Source organism: Solenopsis invicta, chromosome 5 (genome assembly GCF_016802725.1).
Source record: "Solenopsis invicta isolate M01_SB chromosome 5, UNIL_Sinv_3.0, whole genome shotgun sequence".
In the NCBI taxonomy this organism is placed as follows: Eukaryota; Metazoa; Arthropoda; class Insecta; order Hymenoptera; family Formicidae; genus Solenopsis; species Solenopsis invicta.
The window spans coordinates 21,543,294-21,564,331 of NC_052668.1; the positions used below are offsets into that span (position 1 = coordinate 21,543,294).

The following is a 21,038-nucleotide window of genomic DNA, read 5'->3' on the forward strand; positions in this document are numbered from 1 at the left end:
TCGCCACCTAACACCGCAGTTTCACGACACGGCCAAACGTTTCTCCTCATCCCACCCTCCCTCTCGCCTGCCCGTCTTTTTTCGCGTCTCTGCTCCCCGGTTCCGTTCTTTCTCTTTTCCCATTTCTACGTATCCTTCATCCCCTTGATCGAACTGCGACTACCTGCCAAATCACACCGTGCTCTTCCATCTCATTTCTCTTTGTTCTCTCTTTCTCCCCGTCTGTCGCTTTTTTTTCTACTATTCTTCTTTCGGAAATTGCTTACGCCTCCGTTCACCATCCTTTCTTTTCTTCTCACTGATCGTCTCTTATTTCACATATTCCTCGTCAGATGGTATGCATGCATACCTGCAAAGAATGACAATGCGGCGAATAGACTCGGTGAGCGAGGGTGGCGAAAATGCAAAGAATTGGAAGACAGACTTTACGATTCAACTAATACAGATACAAGGCGCAAATTCTAAAATTTTTGCAGATTCTTCGCGTCTGAGAATAATATCGCAAAACCTGAAGAATAAAATAAATGCTTGCTGTTCGATCGTCAATGAAAGAACAGTGTAATTGAGAGGTATGAAGTAACACGAAATTTTCAAGAGAGAAATGCTGCTACTTATCACTAAATCACAGATTGTAACATCACTTTGAACAACTTCATTGAATAAATCAGATGAAATCGACAATAATAAATCTATTGAATTATAAAATCAAAAAGTCAAGAAAAATAGCAACAGTCTTGCAGTTGCACTTTATTTAACTTCAAGTTTAGATTAATAAAAAGAAAGCATCTTGAAAAATTTTGCTTAAATGTTTAGCTGTAATTTGTGAATCTCTAGTAAATTTAAAATGTGGAAATTTATTTCTCTGAATCTTAGCAATTCTTTTTTTTCTAAAGTGTCTTTTCGGATTATCCAGGTCGTAATAGTTAAATCTAGATTTAATACAAAATAAAACGTGAGATTTGGAAGCTGCCGATAAGCGAGAAATGTAATGAATAACCGGTGCATCGCGGGACACTGCGCGCAACTACGAGGACATCTGCGACCCTGTCGAACGCGACGTCGGATCGTCATTCGATGAAACACGCTGAATTTATTGGCGGTTTAATGCCGCTCGGGACGTTTATAGGAGCGCAATAAATAAAGTCGAGCGCGCTATTACGAGTGACAGGAACGTTACCGGAGGCCGAAGTAATCGGGAACGCCGTGTCGCAAAGGTGCAGCGCGAAAATGCGAGCCCGATGCAGCCGGTTGACATTTTTCCCTGACATAATTGCAACGTAATGCAATTAATACAGAAATGAACGTCCCGACGAAAATGAGTTTTCTGTCTATAGCTCAATTAAGCTCAGATTGGGGGAGACCGGGATTAAAAGTAACAGGGATAAGTTGCAACATCTATATAAAATAAATATTATGAACAAAATATGAAAGCATAAAAGATGAAAATTCGTAATAATCGCCGTAACAAACTTCTTTTTTTATGCTCTTATATCTTTGTTACAACTTATCCTTCTTACTTTAAACCCCAATTTTCCCCAATCAGATTTATTATCATTTATTTTCAAATGCAGTAATATCTAAATAGCTAAATATAAATGAAATACAAATCTATAACATTTTAATTCAGCGAGTGTTATTAAATTAAAAAATAAATCATTAATGCAATTCTATCCATTCAACATCCCGTTAATTTATCTCGGCAAGATTATAAGACATTAAGAAACTAAGTTAGAAGCGTTCGATTATATCGCGACGTGGAAGCGAGTGTAACATCCAAGGAAGCACATTGACGTTGTCGTCTTCGATCCCAAAGACGCGCAACTTCCCCGAGAACGGTCCTTGCCGTCACTGATGATCGACGAAGCTGCCGGGCGGATGTGCCAGTTTAACGATCAGGAAATTCGACGAAAAGGAAAGTTATTAATGGCTAAAGTTGGACGATGTTGGAAACGACGTGTGCGCGCGCGGCACCCTCTCGATTACAAAGCGCGCGAGCGAGAAGTAACTGTATGGTGGGGGGTAGGGTTACAAATTGCGCCTGAAAGTTGCCCCGTTGCTCCAGCGGGATAATGGATTCCGGAATAAACGAAACTGCCGTTGGGGCCATAATTTAAGCGGATGCCGCGCCGCGCGGCGGATCCGCTTTCGTCACGCGCTTTCGAGCCGGGCTCGACATCGAGCGAGCGAGAGACTGCGAAGTGGCAGAAAATCAATCGGACACCCCGGGACACTTCGGGGCACCCCCGCAAAACGAGAGATTTCGCGGCCGCACCCGGTAACCGTGCTCGTGTCGAAAGGGAGGACGGCATTGTGTGTTTGGAAGGTAACGAATACGCCTGTAAGCGCCTGTAAAGCGAGCCGTTACGCGGCCGGCCACAAAAATCGAGTAAAAAATACGATCGGCCTGTGCGAATCGTTTGCGCGAAACCACGATTCGCATCGCGACTAATTACAGTGGATTCACTGTCGCGAAAAACTCGAATGCGTCGCAGGTAGTCAACGTTAAAAAAAAAATCAATATTCTTGCATGATTTTGATTTGATATAAAATATTTTCAAATTTTTTAAATATAAGTCCACTTTCTATCTACAGTAACGTTAAAATTATAGATATACTTTTCTACCGTTTTTGTGAAAAAAAAAGGAAAAAAAAAGAGAAATTTCACACATCGTGTAGCTCTGCCTAATGCAAATTTTTATCTGTTTTTCTACCAGAAATACGCCTGGTCCACGTAATTCATGATTTGTAATTTAACAAGAGTTTAACAATATTCGGAGTCTACGGAAAGAACGGAAGTATTTCTGCTGAAATATTTAAAAATTTAGCTAGATACACATCAAAAGATAATTTTATTAAAATAATTATGTGAGACGCTCGTGATGACCAGTGCTGTGAAAAATGTTGACACTCTAGCGACTAGCTTGTACATCCTACATAATTATTTTAATGGTATGCTGACAATAATTATTTTCAGATCTGTATTCAACTAATTTTTTAGATACACTTCAACCATTCTTTCCTTGCAATAATATCTCATAAATAATAACAATTTCGGAGTCTGCATTTCTCATCGGACATTTTACATAACATGCTTCGCGTTTATTTCTACGATGTGGAGAACGCTCGCGAATGTAATCGCAAATTAGTCGAATCTCGTTACAGAATGTAGAGGACACGTTGCGAACGCATGCATTTGAATTGTAGAACGCAAGTAATAGGCCGACGCGTTTATTTCCACGCGAAAGCAGCTGTATGCGCATTCGCGACGTAGATTACACGTACAGCATACCTCGCATTGTCACGCGCGCGTGCGTGTATGCAATCATATGACACTGTTAAACTTTATGTGCGATCTAATAGCCGTGTCACGCTCGCTGTCGTAGAGAAGAGAACGCGTAATTCCTGATGCAATGCTTTGTAACTTACTATATTACTCAAATTTTATAACAATTCCACCATTTCTGTCAAATATTTGGAAAAGCACGTATTTCCAAGACAACGTAATAAACTTTTTATTTCAACTGCAAAATAATTGATGATACCAATTGTCAAATTACTGTGGCACCGCAACGTCGTCTTCTACCTCGCGCAACATTTGAGATAGAGTACGTTCTATATTAATTACCAGCGAGAGCATTGCGAGTCCTTCCACCGTAGGTTACCATCTCGCATTTCAAGGATTCATTAAATTTAACCGTCAAAGCCGAACCCGATGGTAAACCCGAGCGATTTAAAGCTAAAGAAATTGATTTTTAAAGAGCGCGGCTGAATTACCATCGTAACGAGCGCACGCGAGACGGCAACCGGATCATTTGCATAGGCACGGCCCATCCAATTGGATTCGCTCAGCACTAGAGACACAGCCCTCTCATGTTCTTACTTACCGCGAACAAGGATGAGGATGCTGAACAGCAGCGCGGTGCTGAACGGCCAACCGGCCATCCTGGCGTGGAGCGTTACGTCGATTCAGCTTCCTCCTGAAACAATACAAGCGTGCCCAATCAATCAACCCGTCCGCTATCCCGCTATCCCGCTATCCCGGAGCCAACTCCGATCCCTGCCTTCCCACTTCCCTTTTCCTCTCGCTCTTTCTCTCTCTTTCTCTCTCTCTCTCTCTCTCTCTAGATCTCTTCCTCTCACCTTTCAACACAAAACCGTTGTCTGTCCCCGTCCTCGCTGTGCGAGCCCCATCCTACCTTTCGATTTCTCCTCAACCCCCGTCCACTTTCCTGGCAGACTGCCCGTTCCACGTCCAACCTCGTCCTCGTACCAGTCCCCTTTCACCCTCGATACCAGCCAACCCCATTCCACTTGCATGCCAATCCTCTACGCCCCGTATCGACAATTTTTTTTTCCTCCCTCTCAAATCTGTGCCTGGGGGCTTGTCCGCTCAATGAAAGTCCTCCCAGACGGTGCACGTCGAGCGACGTACATAATCGTGAAACATGCGTGCTACGCCAGCTTGCTGCTTGGAGTATCGGAAATGCCCTCTCGCATTTGCGCGCGCGCTTTTTGCCATTCGACGCGAGCCGCGGAGGTCCTCGACCTCGCCGAGGTCCTTGAACAGGCCTCGCTGAATTTAAGGATTCGCAAATTAATATAGGGATTTTTCTTAATGTTAATACAAGATAACGGTTAAACACTTGATTTTGGCGTTCAAGTCAAGAAATTGAACTTTCGATATCTCTTTATCAGAAAAAAGATAATTAAAGCTTCTACACATTCTACAATCTTTCCAATTATAAAGATTACTTTTTTTCATCCATCGTAAAATAAAGTGCAATATAATACTTTTATTATTATTATTTGTCGATTTTTCTTATATATTATAATATATTATACAAATATATTATAATATTAATAATCAGATGATAAAATAGAAAAATTTAAACTTGAAAACTAATTTATATAAAAATTCTTTAAATATTTTTGAAGCATCTGAAGAATACATCAGTGGGAAATAAAATTCGTAAGAAATTTAAATTCTTCTTTCTGCAAAAAGATAACGAAAAAATCAAATTTTCATGCATTGAGAAATGTTAATTCGCACAAAAATTTATAAAATCCTATGCTGAAGCATATGGTTTCAATCGCTGCGAAAGAAAATAAAGAAATTCTGAATGTAAGCGTCAGCAGGGAGGTAAAGTTTACGTAAGACATATCGATAACCGTTGAACAGAACGCCGATCTGCGATCGTAAAAGTGCGAGTTACTCGATGCCAAGGTGTTCATCCCTGCATATTGAGCAACGTTCTTTTTATAGAGATAAAAATGCTCGCGTTTTTTACCATGTCCTTTACGGACTTCATTCAAAGAGACCGAATCTGGAGCATTCGATTCGCTTCACGGCGCCGCGGTTGCATCACGGCAAAGCCAAAGGATGACCTATACAGCCTGTATGCACTTCGTTCGCGTGTATACACGAACGAACGCGAAGATGTAGTTCTTCTGCCGCTGTTCGTCTCCGGTTATTTCTTTGCTGAATATTTTTCGAGCTTCTACTCATACACCTCGCGAGACAGGTATAAAGGGCGGCACTTGTATCCCACTCAATGTAGGAAGAAAAAGTATTAATTAAAAAAAAATAAAATAAAATAAACGTTTTTCAGAGTAAAAATATCTGAATTATTTTTTTTGCTCTTAAGTTTCTTTATATTATCGATTAAACGTAACTCGTTAATATTATCTCATTAAGATCAATGATATAATATTTTCATTAATGTGACATGGAAGTAATAACATTATAAGAAAAATAGAATGAAATTGTTTATTCTCATCTACGTAAAATACAGAAAAAGAATAACTCTTAATAAATAACTCGCTTAGAGTCTGTCAAAATACAAGAATATTTTTCTAAAAGAAAAGAAAATTAACTCAAAAAGACTTTTATTTAAGTTAATCCTTTGTGCTTGCTAGTCGAGATATATATGTTCTAAAATAACTTGAACATTCTTAGAGTTACCAACGCAAAAGAATAATTTAAAATTTTAAATTCCTGAATAAAGAAAAAAATTCAAAAAATATATCCTAAAGGTTGGTTCTTGTCTAGAAAAAACCAAGCGAGTCTTCTCTGTTGCGTGAAAATGTTCTTATCCGAACATCATCGATGAAACAGACCACCAAAAAGCAATTCCCGCTCACAATTAAGTTTACGAACGAGATATCGAGTGTCCGACGTACCATTTCCTCACGGCAAGACGCGAAAATCGGACAAGCGAAAAAACAGACGAAGAAAAATCGATCGAATCGAATTGGACTTAATAATACACACAGGGCCTATGACCCAGTTATTTCCAAGCAAAATGTCGAAGCTGTCGAAGATACTCGATCAAAGACACGCTCTTGAATAGAATACGATAAAGAAGGAAAAAATAGTACAGTCGATCTGCACATCCCAAATATGATCAAGTGATATTTGATTACAGCAGTTAATTAACTTTAAATTTTAAAAAGCAAAAATGCAAATATTCTTCTTTATTTATGTTATAGTTTATTTTTAAAAAATAAGACATTTTTTTGTTGGTAACGATTGAATTAATTAGGTCGAAAAGTCGAATAAAGAATATTCTGATTACACAATACTAAAAGTTGAAAATTTAAAAACTACAAGCACTTATAGGTTTTTTTAATCAAAAATGACAATAATGACAAATAAATATTACAAAATACGATTTTAGAATCGCAAGAATCTCTCTTAAGAGCACACACACACACACACACACATGAACAAAAAAATTAAATAAATTTTAAATCAATAAGAGAATCTCAGCTCAAATTTCACAAGGATACTCAAACATAATAATAGAACAATCTAGAAAATATTTATATATGTTTAATAGTGCTTTAAAATATAACGCACGCATCCTTAAAAATGTGCCGTAAGCTTCTCAAGATTCTGCGATATTATCTAGGGAGGGTGCAGAATCCAACTCCGATACAGTTTCGCAGCGTTCTACGCGCGAGCTACAAAACTAATTAACGCGTTACGGTTTGCGTAAGCGCGTAACGCGATATTAAACGTAACGCCGCGGCGGCGTTCATGTTTAAAGGCGCGGTAACGTGGATGGGGAATTAGGTGTATACGTGCCCGAATGCGAGGAGTCCGACTCGTGTATAATTCACGCGGCAGCGGTAACAAAACGGCACCGTAAACTCGCCTTACTAAATCACTTGCTCACGCCCGGGGGGATTCGGAGAATATTCTATAAGGATCGGCCTTAGGTGCGATGAATCAAATTGCGGCATGCGCGCACGTCGAACGAATAATCGCGAAAATATCGACTGCTTGGTGCGTTCCGATTTGCGCGGGTGCCCGCCCTCACGTATCTCCTTTGTGAGATTATTCGCATGAATAATACAGCATTTCCGTGCCACGAGCCAGATGCAGATTCCGCCCTCATAAGCCGCAGCGAATTCGCGGATTTACGACTTGTTTTATAACTTTCGGCTCAGTCCAAATTGTCGCGAGATTATATCTACGCGGCAGCACGCGACCCGCGCAAGGTTAATGTACTACTGAAAACATAGGGGGGTTGAAACACGGTTAGACGAATGAGCGAAATAAAATTACCTACGATGACATTTCGCTAATGTGAGAAAATATTTTAATTGTTGAGTGTACTCGGTGAATTTTGAGATGAGGAATAATCACGAGGGGAAATACCCAATGTGGAGAGAGCTGCAAAGTTAATTCCGAACTTTCTAATATGCTATCTGTGCTATTAAAACATTTCTCGGTAATTCTGCATGAGCAATTTGTAGTAGCATGAAGTAAGTTTGCAAACAGGTATACAACGTTAGTTAAATAAAAAGCTGAAGGAATTTTCAGAGTTCGAACGTGCTTTTGCGCGTATTTGCGAGCGACGAAAAAAAAAAATGGTATGCAACGCGGATCATTAGCGCGAGTATAGTCAAAGATATACGTTTTTATCCGGCCGCATTAAGCCAGGTGCAAAGGTCTCGGTGTCTCGCACAGGTGTATTCACTCGCTGTCGCGACGGTGGAATTAATACTGGTCGGTTTAATGGAAGCGGAGGAAACGCGCCGCGGCGACAACAACAACGAAAAAAGACGACGGTGATGGTTTTATCCCATCCCGACGACGCCACCACCATCATCACCGGCATCAAGAGTGTATTCTTCCAACGGGCGCGCCGGGCGCGACGACTCGCTCGCCACCCCTTGCGAGTTCTTATTCCCGGGTTCCTCTTCGCGCTCCCTTGGCTCCTTCTTCGCCACCACGCTCATTCATCTATCCACGTCCTCCCTTCGCGCAGACGATGCTTTTTCTCTCACGTGCCCTACCATCGCTCCGAGGTGTCTTACGACGCGGGCACAATATTGGACCTTTGCATCGTAATAAGAAATTACGAGGATTAGAACGGTTGCTAAGACCGTCTGTGTCTCCGAGAATGCGGCAGACACTCCGAAGATAAATGACGAGGATTTTATTGTCTCTTCTAACCGTTAGTCGGATCAGTAGTGCAAGTCAATAATAATGAGTACATTAAGAAAGTATAATGGATAATTATTTCAGCGTACACATCAACTTTCTGTCTTCAGTAATAGAAACAGTACACGTAGAAAAATCATTCTCCTGTTGAAAAAAGCGATTATTCAAATTTTAGTTTTTCTTCTTTTCGTAATGGATATCTTTACAAAGAATAGTTTTCTTAATATTTAATATACTTAAACTGCATACTTCATTTACTTCAAATAAATTTTTGTGTAAGTAGAAAAGTTCATAGAAAAAAAATATATACTGTAAATTACTGTGGATAAAAAAGTAAATATTACTTTAAATATTTCATAAGTTTATATATCCGCAAATCAATCACAATTTCATAAGCATAAAATTTATTCAAAATATATTCTAAATCTTAGTAATTTAATACTTTATACCAAAAAATTTCAAATTAAAATAAAAATTCGATTTACTTATTATTCAGATTTTTTTCGTTACAATTTTACATTCTTCAAAAAAATATAATTTAAAAAAATATATATAAATTTTTTAAATTATATTTTAAAATAATTATCGAGGAAATATTCTTTGTTAAAAATAACTTACTAAAAAAAATAAAAATAATTGAGTAACCGCTTGTCTGCAGTAGAATTGGTATTTTTCTATATAGACCTTCAATCTTCTAATGGTTAAATATACTTGCAACATCGATCATAATTTCGCTTTTTAATTCTTCTCGTTTTACAGCGCAATACGATATTCGTGGAGTTCAGAGTACTATTATATCGAGTATTATTTAAATAATATGCAACCGTAATACGAGACATTCTCCGTTCCTTTACCGGCAACGTTCTTGAGACGGAAAGAAGCCTTTGAGAAATTATTGCTGGCGGGATCTTAATTCATCAGGCGGACATGAACAAGCAAAAATCCCATGACGCCGCCGAAACGTGTGGAACTTTCGCGGGCACCAGCTGCCGCCGCGCGCCGTGAGAGTTCTGTACCGCCTCTCTCATATTCCCGCCATAGCTAGCGTAAACGGCGTACTAAGGCCCTTGGCATAGTAATTCCACATTTCATTCCGCGCGTCAGGAAAATTTCTGCTACACCTCGCGAGCTATAAATCTTGCAACGCCCGCGGTTCGCGAAGGGATATTAATTAACGCGCGAATCATATATACGTTCTAGAACATGGCGAAATATTCTCATACATCGGGGCATGGCAAATACACTAAAGTAATTACCTCGTCTCGGGGAGGGAGACGGGAGAAAGGAACTGGGACCATTATCTCGACAGAATTAATCGTAAATGCGCGAATTAAACGAGCACCTGCCTGCTACGAAATTGCTATTAAATGACTGTGCGTGTAACAATAAGCAGTCGGCTAGATATTCGTTACTTTGCAGTTGCTGTTGTTGTTGTCTACATAATAGTAAATTATTAATGCGTAATTCTACTAAATGCAGCGAGTCAATACGTACTAATGATAGCCCAAATTGAAATTGCATTCTCGCAATTAACACGGCGTTGGTGCGGTTCACAACTGATTAATTTAAATTAGTGTCGTTCCTTTTTGCAGAAAATTTGCATCGTTAAGATAATTGAAATTCAAATCTGTCCGAATTTAACTAATTTATTTACGCTTTGCTCCAAATTTAAAAAGGCGTCGAACATTACACGATTCAGAGATATGCTGCAGATTTCAGTGCGAAGCAGGATTATTAAACTATCGATTTCGAATGGATTACGGCTTGGCCTCAGTTTTGCTCCGTTTTGCGTTTCCATATGAATACTGACGGTGCGCTTCGATTGCATAAGCTCCGCTTCGAACACGCGACGCGCGTTTATCTCGGCGAAAAATTCCTATTATCCTCCGGGAATTTTTATCCGTACACTTCCTTCCAGCGAGCGCTATTTTCTGTTTCGGGATATTTCGTTTTTTTTTTCCAGTGAGCGCCACTTTGACCGCGTTCCTGGACCGAGGAAAACTAAAATATCAGCAGCATCGTGAGGCATTCTCCGCCCGCTTGAAGAGGTGACCCGTTTTTTTTCTTTTTTTTTATTATATAAAAGATTGAAATTCGGAGACCGCTATATGTTCCCAGGAATTTCATTAAAATTATAGCTCGGATATTGGAACGCGGGTTGGCATCAGGCGAATGATCGTCTGTGAAACGTGAATTGACTGCCGCGTCATGCACGTCCTTTGCGAATATACAGAGTATAACTCAAAAATACTTGACAATAAAATAATAAAGTAATTAAAGTTGTGTCAAAGTACAAGTACAGAAAATGCACTAAAACAGTAGATGCAAAATATACGATCGTCAGCCCGAAAATAGTCACTTGAAGTAATGTGTTTAAATGTCAGAAAAAATAAAATTCATGTCACAACACATTTTTTATACTAATTCAAAATCTGTATTTGTCTTTTATTCGAAGATTTCAAGACTCAATTTGTACAAAAAAATAAGCTATACATTTTTAATACCAATTTGTTAAAAACTAGGATATAGAAATCACCTTAGGTGATCCTTTACGGTATAAAATCAATCAAAGTCAATTAGTATGATTTTATTAAAAATTTATAATACAAAAATTTATAATATAATAAAAATAAAAACAAGTTTATATTATAAATTCGAAATAACTGTGAGTTTGAATGAGATTTACTGAAAAAGTATTATAAGCTATTGATACTTTTGTTCATACAATAAGAAAAGTTTGTTTTTTAAATGTTTATTTTTATTAAAAAGTACTTCATATATGTAAATTTTATATTTATATAATAAAAATAAACCATTTATATTAATAATATACAGTATGTATTTAATAACATATTTAATAACGACAATGGCTTTTGGAGTATAGAAATGGAATATAAAACTCAAAGTAATTAATGTAAAAAAAAATGAATGACTATTCCCGGAATAAAATAATTTAAACATGTCATTGTTGTGACCGCAAAAGATAAATAAACGTGATTTAGTAAAAATTCGTTCAGAAGACATCTCCATTTTTTTCCTTGTATCTAATCACGTAGACATATGATAATAATCATATTACATTCATATTCCGCGTATCATATTACGTTCTGATTTATATCGCATTTGCATTCTCTGAACCCCGTCTGATTTTGACCGACGAGCGTGCGCTTCTCAAGCCGCGTGGAATATTTAGTCATTTATTTGGCTCTCAGTCAGTCTCGCGGCAGCGAAGTTATGGCTACTGTTGGTTTCATCGGGTATGCGCATTACTCTTGGTGCGAAATGGGATAGCGAAACAGGGAGGACGGTTGCTTCGTATTAGTCGCGAGCTCGAGTTTTCGCCGACAAGAAGATGATGGATCGCCCGCGCGATGGAGCGACAACGCGCAAATTTAAAACGCGAGGAGAAACTTAGCAACACGTTATATGTCGCTTTGATCGAGTGCTCCTCGAAACGGGCCTTCAATTTTGACTTAATATCGCGAGTGACAAATGAGAAATTTCATCCCGGCAGCACGCCTGAACTCTCCAGAAATTAATCCAATTACATGTAATAGAATTTTCAAACTCAATTTTAACCAAAATTTTTATAGACATTTTAATTAAATTACATATATAATATTTCTCATACGTGTGAGCCAATCTATGATACTAAAAGAAAATATCCCAATGTTTAAAAAGTTTTATGTAATACACAGATATAATAATTTAGTATATTTAATCATCCTGTAATTACCTCATAAAAACTTGTGATTCGGGTTCTATAAAACATGATAAGAGTAATCTTATATTCTCGTAAAACTTCAGTATTAAAGGAAGCTTCATTAATCTTGTAACTAATGAATTCTCGTAAAAATTGTAAGTCTTCAAATTAGTCATAGTTATTTCATTCGGTAACAAATAAAATTAAAAAATTCAATCAAAAATGAGAAAGCATCAATAGTTAATTTATTACTTTACTCTTGGTAGGAAAAATATGAGAGAAATCCTATATCCTCCCAACTTGTCCAATTTATTCCTGGTGGCGTCCTACGTAGCTACCCTAATTTCCGCTATAATCATGTTTCATGTCCTAAGTGGATCAACTTCTATACGTGCTCGTGTTAAAGGGCGAAGGAAAACTTGCTTGCGTCTCTTCATGGAGGAAGATATATTTTTTTTGCAAAGGAGAGAGACAAGTGAGAGAGAAAGAGATATACAGGGTTGGGCAGAAAAACCTGACACATTTTAAAAAATCGTTATTCCCCTCCAAGTGAAAAGAGGGCGCTGTAACTCCGGGAGCGAAAAATAGATGGTTGAAGGTTTATGTTTACATATCAGTACAGTTCCAGTATGGAGAAGTGGCCGCCGCAACAACGCGCGTTCGTTTGCGAGCGTTTTTTCATAACTCAGTCCTACGTTCAAGCAATTCGCGATTTTCGTATTGAATATTCTCTTCGTCCACGAGATCCGGTTCCCTCTCATAATTCTGTGAATCTGTGGGTCAAAAACTTCCGACAAACAGCCACAGCCACGAAACAAAAGCCTCCAGGGCAACCAAGAACGGTAAGAACCCCTGAAAATGAGACACGCGTTCGCACCTCTTTGCAACGAAGTCCACGCCGTTCTGCCGGTAAACATGCTCAAGCTCTCGGAATGTCTCGTCGATCGTTTAGCAGAATGTTGAAAGCGATAAATTTTCATCCCTACAAAATTCTCATAACCCAGGAATTGAAATATACCGACTATGCAGCTCGATTAAGCAACACTGAGTTTCCATGGCCACCACGTTCGCCCGATCTCTCAGTGTGCGACTTCTTTTTGTGGGGCTATTTGAAGCAACGTGTCTACGCTAACAAACCTCGAACCTTGGACCAGCTGAGAGCCAATATTCGGAGAGAAATTGCAGAAATAAAGCCAGCGATGTTGAAAAAAGTGTATGATAATTTCGAAAAACGCCTCGAAAATTGTATTGCTTGTAACGGCCATCATTTAGCCGATATAATTTGTGGTAAATAAACAAAAAAAAACCTTCAAGTGTCTAGTTTATTCTCCCGGAGTTTCAACCTCTTCCGATTAATAGCGGCCGCGCAAGTGGTTATTAAAATGTGTCAGGTTCCTCTGCCCAACCCTGTATTATACAAGAGAGAGAAAGAGAGATTATCGGTGGTGATAAAAGCGACGAAACCCTCACGGCCATTCCTGAGAAATTCACGCCGTTTCATTTTATAGCCCTCGTCGTTGAATTGTCCTAAAAATACGGAAACGTCGTCGCGTGTCCTCGGGGAACCACAGTCAGTTTTGCAGTCGATCGGTAAAAAATAGGCGGTTGCTCGTAGGCAAGGAAATTCGCCGCGAATCGCATTTTAAACGATTCCGTAGAGAAGTTATCCGACGCGAATGTCCGATAAATATTTTCGATTATTGATTAGACACGAAAATGCCTCGCGGTACCCAGATTTGGAAACTCGCGATGAAGATTGCGATTAACAGCAGAAATCTGTGCGGAAAAACTATATCCCTAATTACTAAAATAGAAAAGTATAAAAAAAACTGAAAAATTTTATAAAATTAAAACACTAAACTTTATACAAAATATAAAATTTAAAAATATAAAATTTAAAAATATAAAACTATAAAAATATAAAATTTAAAAAACTGTAAAACTTAAAAAAAATATTATCGTGCGAAATGCTTTGAGAAATAAATATATTGATAAAAATACACAATAACGAAATTATAATAAATACGATATGTTACTGTCTAAAAATATGACATATTATTTCTGACATTTTTATTATAAAGCTTCCAGCCAATTTTTCGACAATTGGTTTTCACGTAACGTAATACCTGATAATATTATTGAATATCGCCGCTGTATATATCGCTGTCCAATATTTCATCGGCGAAAGTTTGCGATTCTTATTCTTATTCTTATAGAATCTCATGGGCTAAACGGCGGAGTGCCCAACTTTGTGATCCTTTAATGCGCTTTTTAAAGAGCGCATTGAAATACTTCGATGGAAGGTACTCCTCCGTAATTCAATCGATTTGAAAAAGTATCAGCGCCAAAAGTTTGCGCAGAAAGGACCAAAGTTCTGCAAAAATTGCGTTTCGACCACTCCATCGGGAGTTCTCGCTTTTATCGCTTCGCTCAAGAAAATAAAAAAAAAATCGGGGGAAAAGAGAAATAAAAAATCTCTCGTTGTGCTCGTAAATTGCTTCGCAGCTTTGCCAAGTTTTTTTGTTAATATTCCGAGAAAGGGATAAAATCGCACGAGAATTGCGAAACTTGGAGGAAACTTGCAAAGTATATATGGCGCACTACGCTGTTCAATGCCGTGCATGTATGTAAAGAGGAAGATGAAACAGATAGAAAGAATATCTTTTCTCTACACTTGCCAGATGTCTTAACTAAAAATAAGCGCATGGATATAAAGTACACTCTTGCAAACGCTCTGCATCGAGAAATTCGTAATCTACTGCGAAAACAGCGTGATTAATTATCGACTCGCATAATACACTGTAGGTTTGGCCATCAGCCATTTAAACGTGCATTTTAAAAGATCTTCGAAAACACTCCAATGAAAAAAAAAATAAAAAATTTTTTAAAAATCGTACAATCATGTATAAGGAGATACACCGCAATGAGAAAACGGCAAGCAGTACGTCTTCATCGCGCGATGAGTTAAGATTTTTTCGAATAAAACTTTCGTCATAAGAAATGTCGTAATATTATTACACGAAGGATACACAGTGAAGAAAATCGACTGTTTTTAATATAGTATAAATTATCGTATTTAAAATAATTTTTCGTAATGATAGACGAAAATATTACTAATTATTCCGAGAGAGCTTCAAATGAACTTTTCTCCGTGTAAGGCGTTGGGCAATTGTTACGATTTCCGTAAGCTTCGTCGTGTCGAGTCGTGAAACTTCGGAATGAAATTTTAGAAGTAACAGCAATGAAGTTAACGCGCCGTAGTTAAGTACGCCAGTTACGCGAGTCGTGTAGCCGTTTCGAGTTACACACGCAATATCGAAGTACCCGTGCCTCACAAACTTATTTTAAACAATGATCTTCTTTATGGAATAAATTTTTTATCTTGTTTTATCGAATCTATGAAACTGTAATAACAGGTGCTCGAAAGTTTTCACGCAGTTGGTAGCAAATGTTTCCACGGAAGAATATGGAATCGAAAAGTTGCGGAAGTAAATAATTTTTTAAAGCATGGAAATCTCATAATATAACATCTAGAGAAAATAATTTCATTTCATGCTGCTCTCTGAAAAATCAGAATTTAATATTCATTTAAATAATTTTGTGTATTTTCTAAACAATTGTGTTCTCATGATAAATTTGTAATCCTTAAGGAATTGGCGTTTAATAGATTAAATATTACGAATATTATTATTACGCTCCAACAAAATGTTCATAATTTTTATAAAATTTACGATAAACACGACGTGTATTTGACATATCTGTCTAAAATATTCGAATTTAATTTTACGAAATGTATCATAAGTAACACAATATGGCTCTCTTTATTATTTATAATACTGTTTTCTAAGAAATGAGCATTTTCTAAAAAGAAATTGCAACCTGATGTTTCTCACGCGGGCGATGGCAATGTCGAAGGCCTTACTGTATTCAAATTACGCGAACGAGATGCACCGAAGCGATATCTTCTCCCCTCGGCGTTTCACATCGGATAGAAGAGCTCAGTATACAGTCGCCGCAGCTTTCGGAATTATTTATGAATTCCAATATCGGGGGTGTGCCCGATCGCGCGAGTAAAGTTCCGAAACTACTTGCGACTGTTCGATGTCTGTAAGTGGTCGCAACTTGCAACATGCATGCATACTGATGAGCATAGATCAAATACAAAAATAGATCGCCCGATCTGTTCGAGGATGCCGGTCATGTTCAAAACCATTTCAAAACTTACAAGAAGGCCTCCGAAGCATTCTTACAGTTCTCACTTTGCGCCATGTCAGAAATATTAAAATAACGACGATAAATTTTGATAGTAATTTTTTTCATGTTTTGAAGAAAAAAATTTCTCAATGCTGAAAGTTACAGAAGATTTCTTTGGATTGTAAAGAAACAATGCGCGTCTAGCAAATATTGGTATTTAATTTGTTAAAGAATAAATTTATATATAGATTTTGATGTATTCGACAAACGGTTTCAACATGTGGACTTTTAAATTTAGCACAACGTTGTACTTGATTAAATTTCTGTTAATTTTGATTTTATCACGTGTTTTCGCATATCTATCCGGTAAATATTGTCTCAGATCACAATATCTTTGTAGGCACTATCGGCAGTTAAAACGTCCCCAGTTACATAGAGTTCGGTGTTGAATTTTCAGAGGAAAAAGAGACGAAGCGTGAGCAAAAGAGAACATACATTGCTCGGGAAAAATATGAGTGGGTGACGACACGAGAAGCAGGCGCCAATAAAAGGTATCGACGTATGTTCCACAGCCATCAACATTGCAGAGTGAAAATTCATTCCACCGTCTCTCACGCCGGAAAGGAGGGATCTCGGGGTATCGGAATTTGCCTGTCGAACGAATATCACCGTATAAGAGAAAAAGAGACAGGATAAATAATTAGTGGACGCGAATATACGCAATCCCGAGATTGGGAATCGTTAAAGTTCTCACTTGTCGCGAATTAATGGCTTAAAAATCTCCGTGCTTTTTAATAACTAATTTTCCTGCGATATATGAGTATATGCAACAATGCAAACATACATACACACATGAAAGATATTATATATTAAAAACGGGGAATCCGAAAAGAATAGTTTGTGTGGGATATTGCGGAAAATAACACGATCGGAAAAATATATTTCGTTCCTAATGGAAAAAATAAAAATTTTACATTCTCTTCTTATGCATATTCCCGCATACATATTTTTTCCTTACATCTTTTTTCGTTACAACGTAAATTTACTTTCCTATTTCTGTCAAGTTTAGCATAAAAATCACCACGATGGTCGCAACTGATTATCCAAGAAAATAATTTTCTTCATATTTCACGGGAATACATTGGCCGCGAGCGCAATATCGCTAGCTGCTCGTCACGGGGAACGGATTGTACGATGAAAACGAGCTATTCTAAAGCGCGATCTCCGACGACAAAGGACAAGCGGCAGCATACATCCTCGAGAAGCGATATTCAAGCTTTCGCAGCCTTGCTAGCGGGCGAATTTTTTCCTTTCACCGACACGTACGAAGACATGATGATCCATTGTCGGGGGAAGTCGAGCAATTCCCGACGGTCGGTTCGAGAGGAGGGAAGGATAGGACCACGAGTCGGGTTGAAACGGAGTGAGGTTGGGGAGAGTGCAATAATGTCGGCGCGTTAATGCTCGTGGAAATAATGTATCAGCCACGGTAGTGTAAATTTCACCTACTACCACTACCTGGTCGATACGGCGTAAATATGCGTAAAGTGCAGGAGGTGGTGGTTTATACGTGTACAGGGAGGCTGGCATGTGTGTCTAGATGGTTGCGTGCATACCGTGTGCATGCGCGAGTGCTATGCAACCGAAAAGCGGGGGTAGGAGAGAACGCGGGGATGCGTGGTGTAATGGCCTGCTACCGAGGGTGCATTAAGGCGGTTTATGCGCGCGAGGTGGATGCAGGACGGGGGGAGAGGAGGGGAGGGTTACTTTTAACCCATCTCGAATGCCGCTCTTATTGAATACGTGGCAAAATGTCCCGACAGAGGCCAGGAGGGGATCGTTCGATAATCGACGAGGCGCTAAAAGCGTCGAAGGATTCGTGCGGGTCTCGAGTTAATGGAAGATTAATTATGGAATTAAGAAGTTTCGACGTCGAAAATAAAGCGACGAAGAAACGCGCGAGAGGGTTTTCGTCGCGCAATAATAATGTTCGTCGATGATGAAAGATACGAGTACACCTCTAATGGAAAAAAAATTCAGAGCTCGAGTAACGCCCGATATTTCTAAATGGTCATCACGTTTCGCGATTTCCTCCGCGACGCGCGAAATTAACGCCCGGAAAAAATTCAGCCGTTTGCCATGAAAATTCATTACTATTCGTGATTAATTCACCTGTATTTCCGATCTGACGTACAAACTTGTGCCAGCAGCGCACACGTACGCATACGCGCGCGCGCGTACATCCGCATGCACAGAGAAACGCGTTTGCGCTAATCGATTACCGAGTTTCAGAACGCGCGCGCTCATTGTCGGTACAATTACGAGCGAACGCAATATACGGTTTCAAAGGTGGATATCGTGTTTCAAAGTGACGTCACTGCACTATACAGCGCATACAGATATTACAATAAATGGTAGCGCGTTAATTAATGCAACGCGGTGCCTTTCGATGTAAAGAAAGAGTCGGATGGGATGGAGAGAGATAGAGATGATGAAATGTATTCGCATCGCCATTAGAATTGTAATTAACGTATGATAATTACAATCGGCGCGTGGTTATTTACTTTTACCGGTGTAATTCGCGTGCGATGAAGAGACGGCAAGGAAGAATCTACGTGGAGAAGTGGCGAGCAAGTTTCGAGGTCCAGCGGCCACGGAAAATCGCGAGTAGAGCAAAAGGAGTCTCCCTTTCTTTCTCTCTCTCTCTCTTTCTCTCTATTAAATCGTTAAAGCGCTTTTGTTGCGCGCGACGGCACAATGGACAAAACACGGATAAGGAACGATGAATGGTGGAGATGTCATTTGCAGAGAGCGATGATACACTCTCACGATAGGTGCATTAAGGCGGTTTATGCACGCGAAGCAAGAGAAGCATACGCTTTCGCCGCTCCCGCTCTTTACAACGTCATTTCTCCCCGCATAATCGCAATGATAAAATGCTTAAAAAATATTTAAATCAATAGACAATTGTTAGAGACAATTAAAAATGGATAATGAGGTTAAAGTCACGGTTATCAAAGGATTTTGCCATACAACAAAAGTTATCGTTCGATAAAATTCATAACATATAAAACGAGAGTTAAAAAGCTTCTTTAATTAATAATAATTTTAAGTAATATAAGAATAATGGAATGATTTTAATATTTATTTCCACAAGTTTATTGGTTTTTACCACAAATCCGAAATTTATGAAATTTCTTGAAAGTTTTATAAAGAAAATTTGTTAGTTATGCCTCTGAAACTCGAAGAAATAAAGACACGAGAAAACGATGAGAATGTTCAGGTGAAAGATATTTAAGGTGTAATTAGGTCCTTGGAGTTTTCCAAAAGTAAACTTTGTTGGTGCGTGATTCTCAGAGGAGAAGTTTGAAAGTACAGATATATTTCTTTCCCAATCTATTTTTAACATGTTTCTGCAAAGATACATCCCACGCCGCGGTTTCTACCATGTTTCAACTCTAAGATTGTAACAACTTTCCTCAATAATTTGCAATATATGATATATCACAGTTTATTTTATAAAATATATAGAATTTGATTTCCAGGAAAAGTGGCACTGACGTCAATTAACGTTAATTGGGATTAAATCTTTTCCTGTTTGCAAATGCAAATGTCACTCGACAATGATCTTAATTACATTGAATTATTCAGCCAGATTTAAATTGTTCACGCTGACGCAATTCGGCTTTAAGCCTCGACTGTTGCGTAACGAGCGATGAAGAGAGAGGGACGGAGCGTAGCTTTAACAGATTTCAGATGGGGACGCACGTCTGCGACAAGCGAATGAATTATATCTCCGGAAGCTTATCAAACGTGATGAGCGCACGTCGAATTCGTATGCACGGATCGCGCGCGTCAGGCCGGCCAAAGAATTATCGCCGTCTCCTTCGCCGTGCGATAAATCACGCTCCTGCGAGCGCGCTATCGCACGCTCGAATCGTTACGCACGCAGATATCCCCGGACACGAAGATCCACTCGGACAGCCTCCGCCCCGTCGAGCGGCTTATTCTAATTTATATCGGCGTGAATTAAAGGATTACGTAATAAACGCGCTGAATTATGGAGTCGGATATGACCGTTTCGATGTATCGATCCGCGGCCGGTACCGCAGCGTGGGAACGACCAGTTACGAAACGCGTTCGCGTTGAATACGTCCCGGCCGCGTGACCCTATGCAATTATACCGCGCTCGCACTCGCCCGGAATTAACCCCATTCCATGTCAAATTTATATATTAAAAATAAATCTAAAATTCATGTTTGTGATCCGTGACTAGAATGGACTGTATTTGAAGAATCCTTCAAGAATTTCAATAATTTCAACTGCAGACTTAAATCGTGTTCTACAGAGCACCGCACAAACTATTAGTAAGAAAATTGAATGCGTATAATTTAACGTTTGCGTACAAGTGAGAGATAAAAAATATATTGCGATGGGCTAAAAAAAAGGGTTTAAACGTGGAACGAGATAAACCTCTTCTATCAAGAGAGAGAAAGAGAGAGATTCGCTCTCCTCAATTGTGCTCTTAAAGAAGAGCAAGAGAGAGAAAGGGAGAAAGCGGGAATAAATTGAAAACAAATTAAATCCCCGAGATTGAGTTGCGTAATTAATGTAAAGCGGATACGTAATCCTGTAGTTGTACATATATACGTAAAATCCCGTAGACACGGTTGTGTCATTGCAACCGAC

The 21,038-nt window shown here is 38.8% G+C and overlaps 1 protein-coding gene across 6 annotated transcripts in view; it reads right to left on the reverse strand.

The window, feature by feature from the left end:
- Positions 1 to 21,038, reverse strand: part of LOC105195147 (Down syndrome cell adhesion molecule-like protein Dscam2) — a 176,347-nt gene that overhangs the window by 128,429 nt on the left and 26,880 nt on the right. For all 6 annotated transcript variants that reach the window (XM_026133465.2, XM_039449987.1, XM_011160412.3 and 3 more), the window contains one exon: positions 3,885 to 3,977. In XM_026133465.2, the coding sequence (XP_025989250.1) occupies positions 3,885 to 3,942 (58 nt within the window). In that variant the 5' untranslated portion in view covers positions 3,943 to 3,977. The remainder of the gene's footprint in view (positions 1 to 3,884; positions 3,978 to 21,038) is intronic.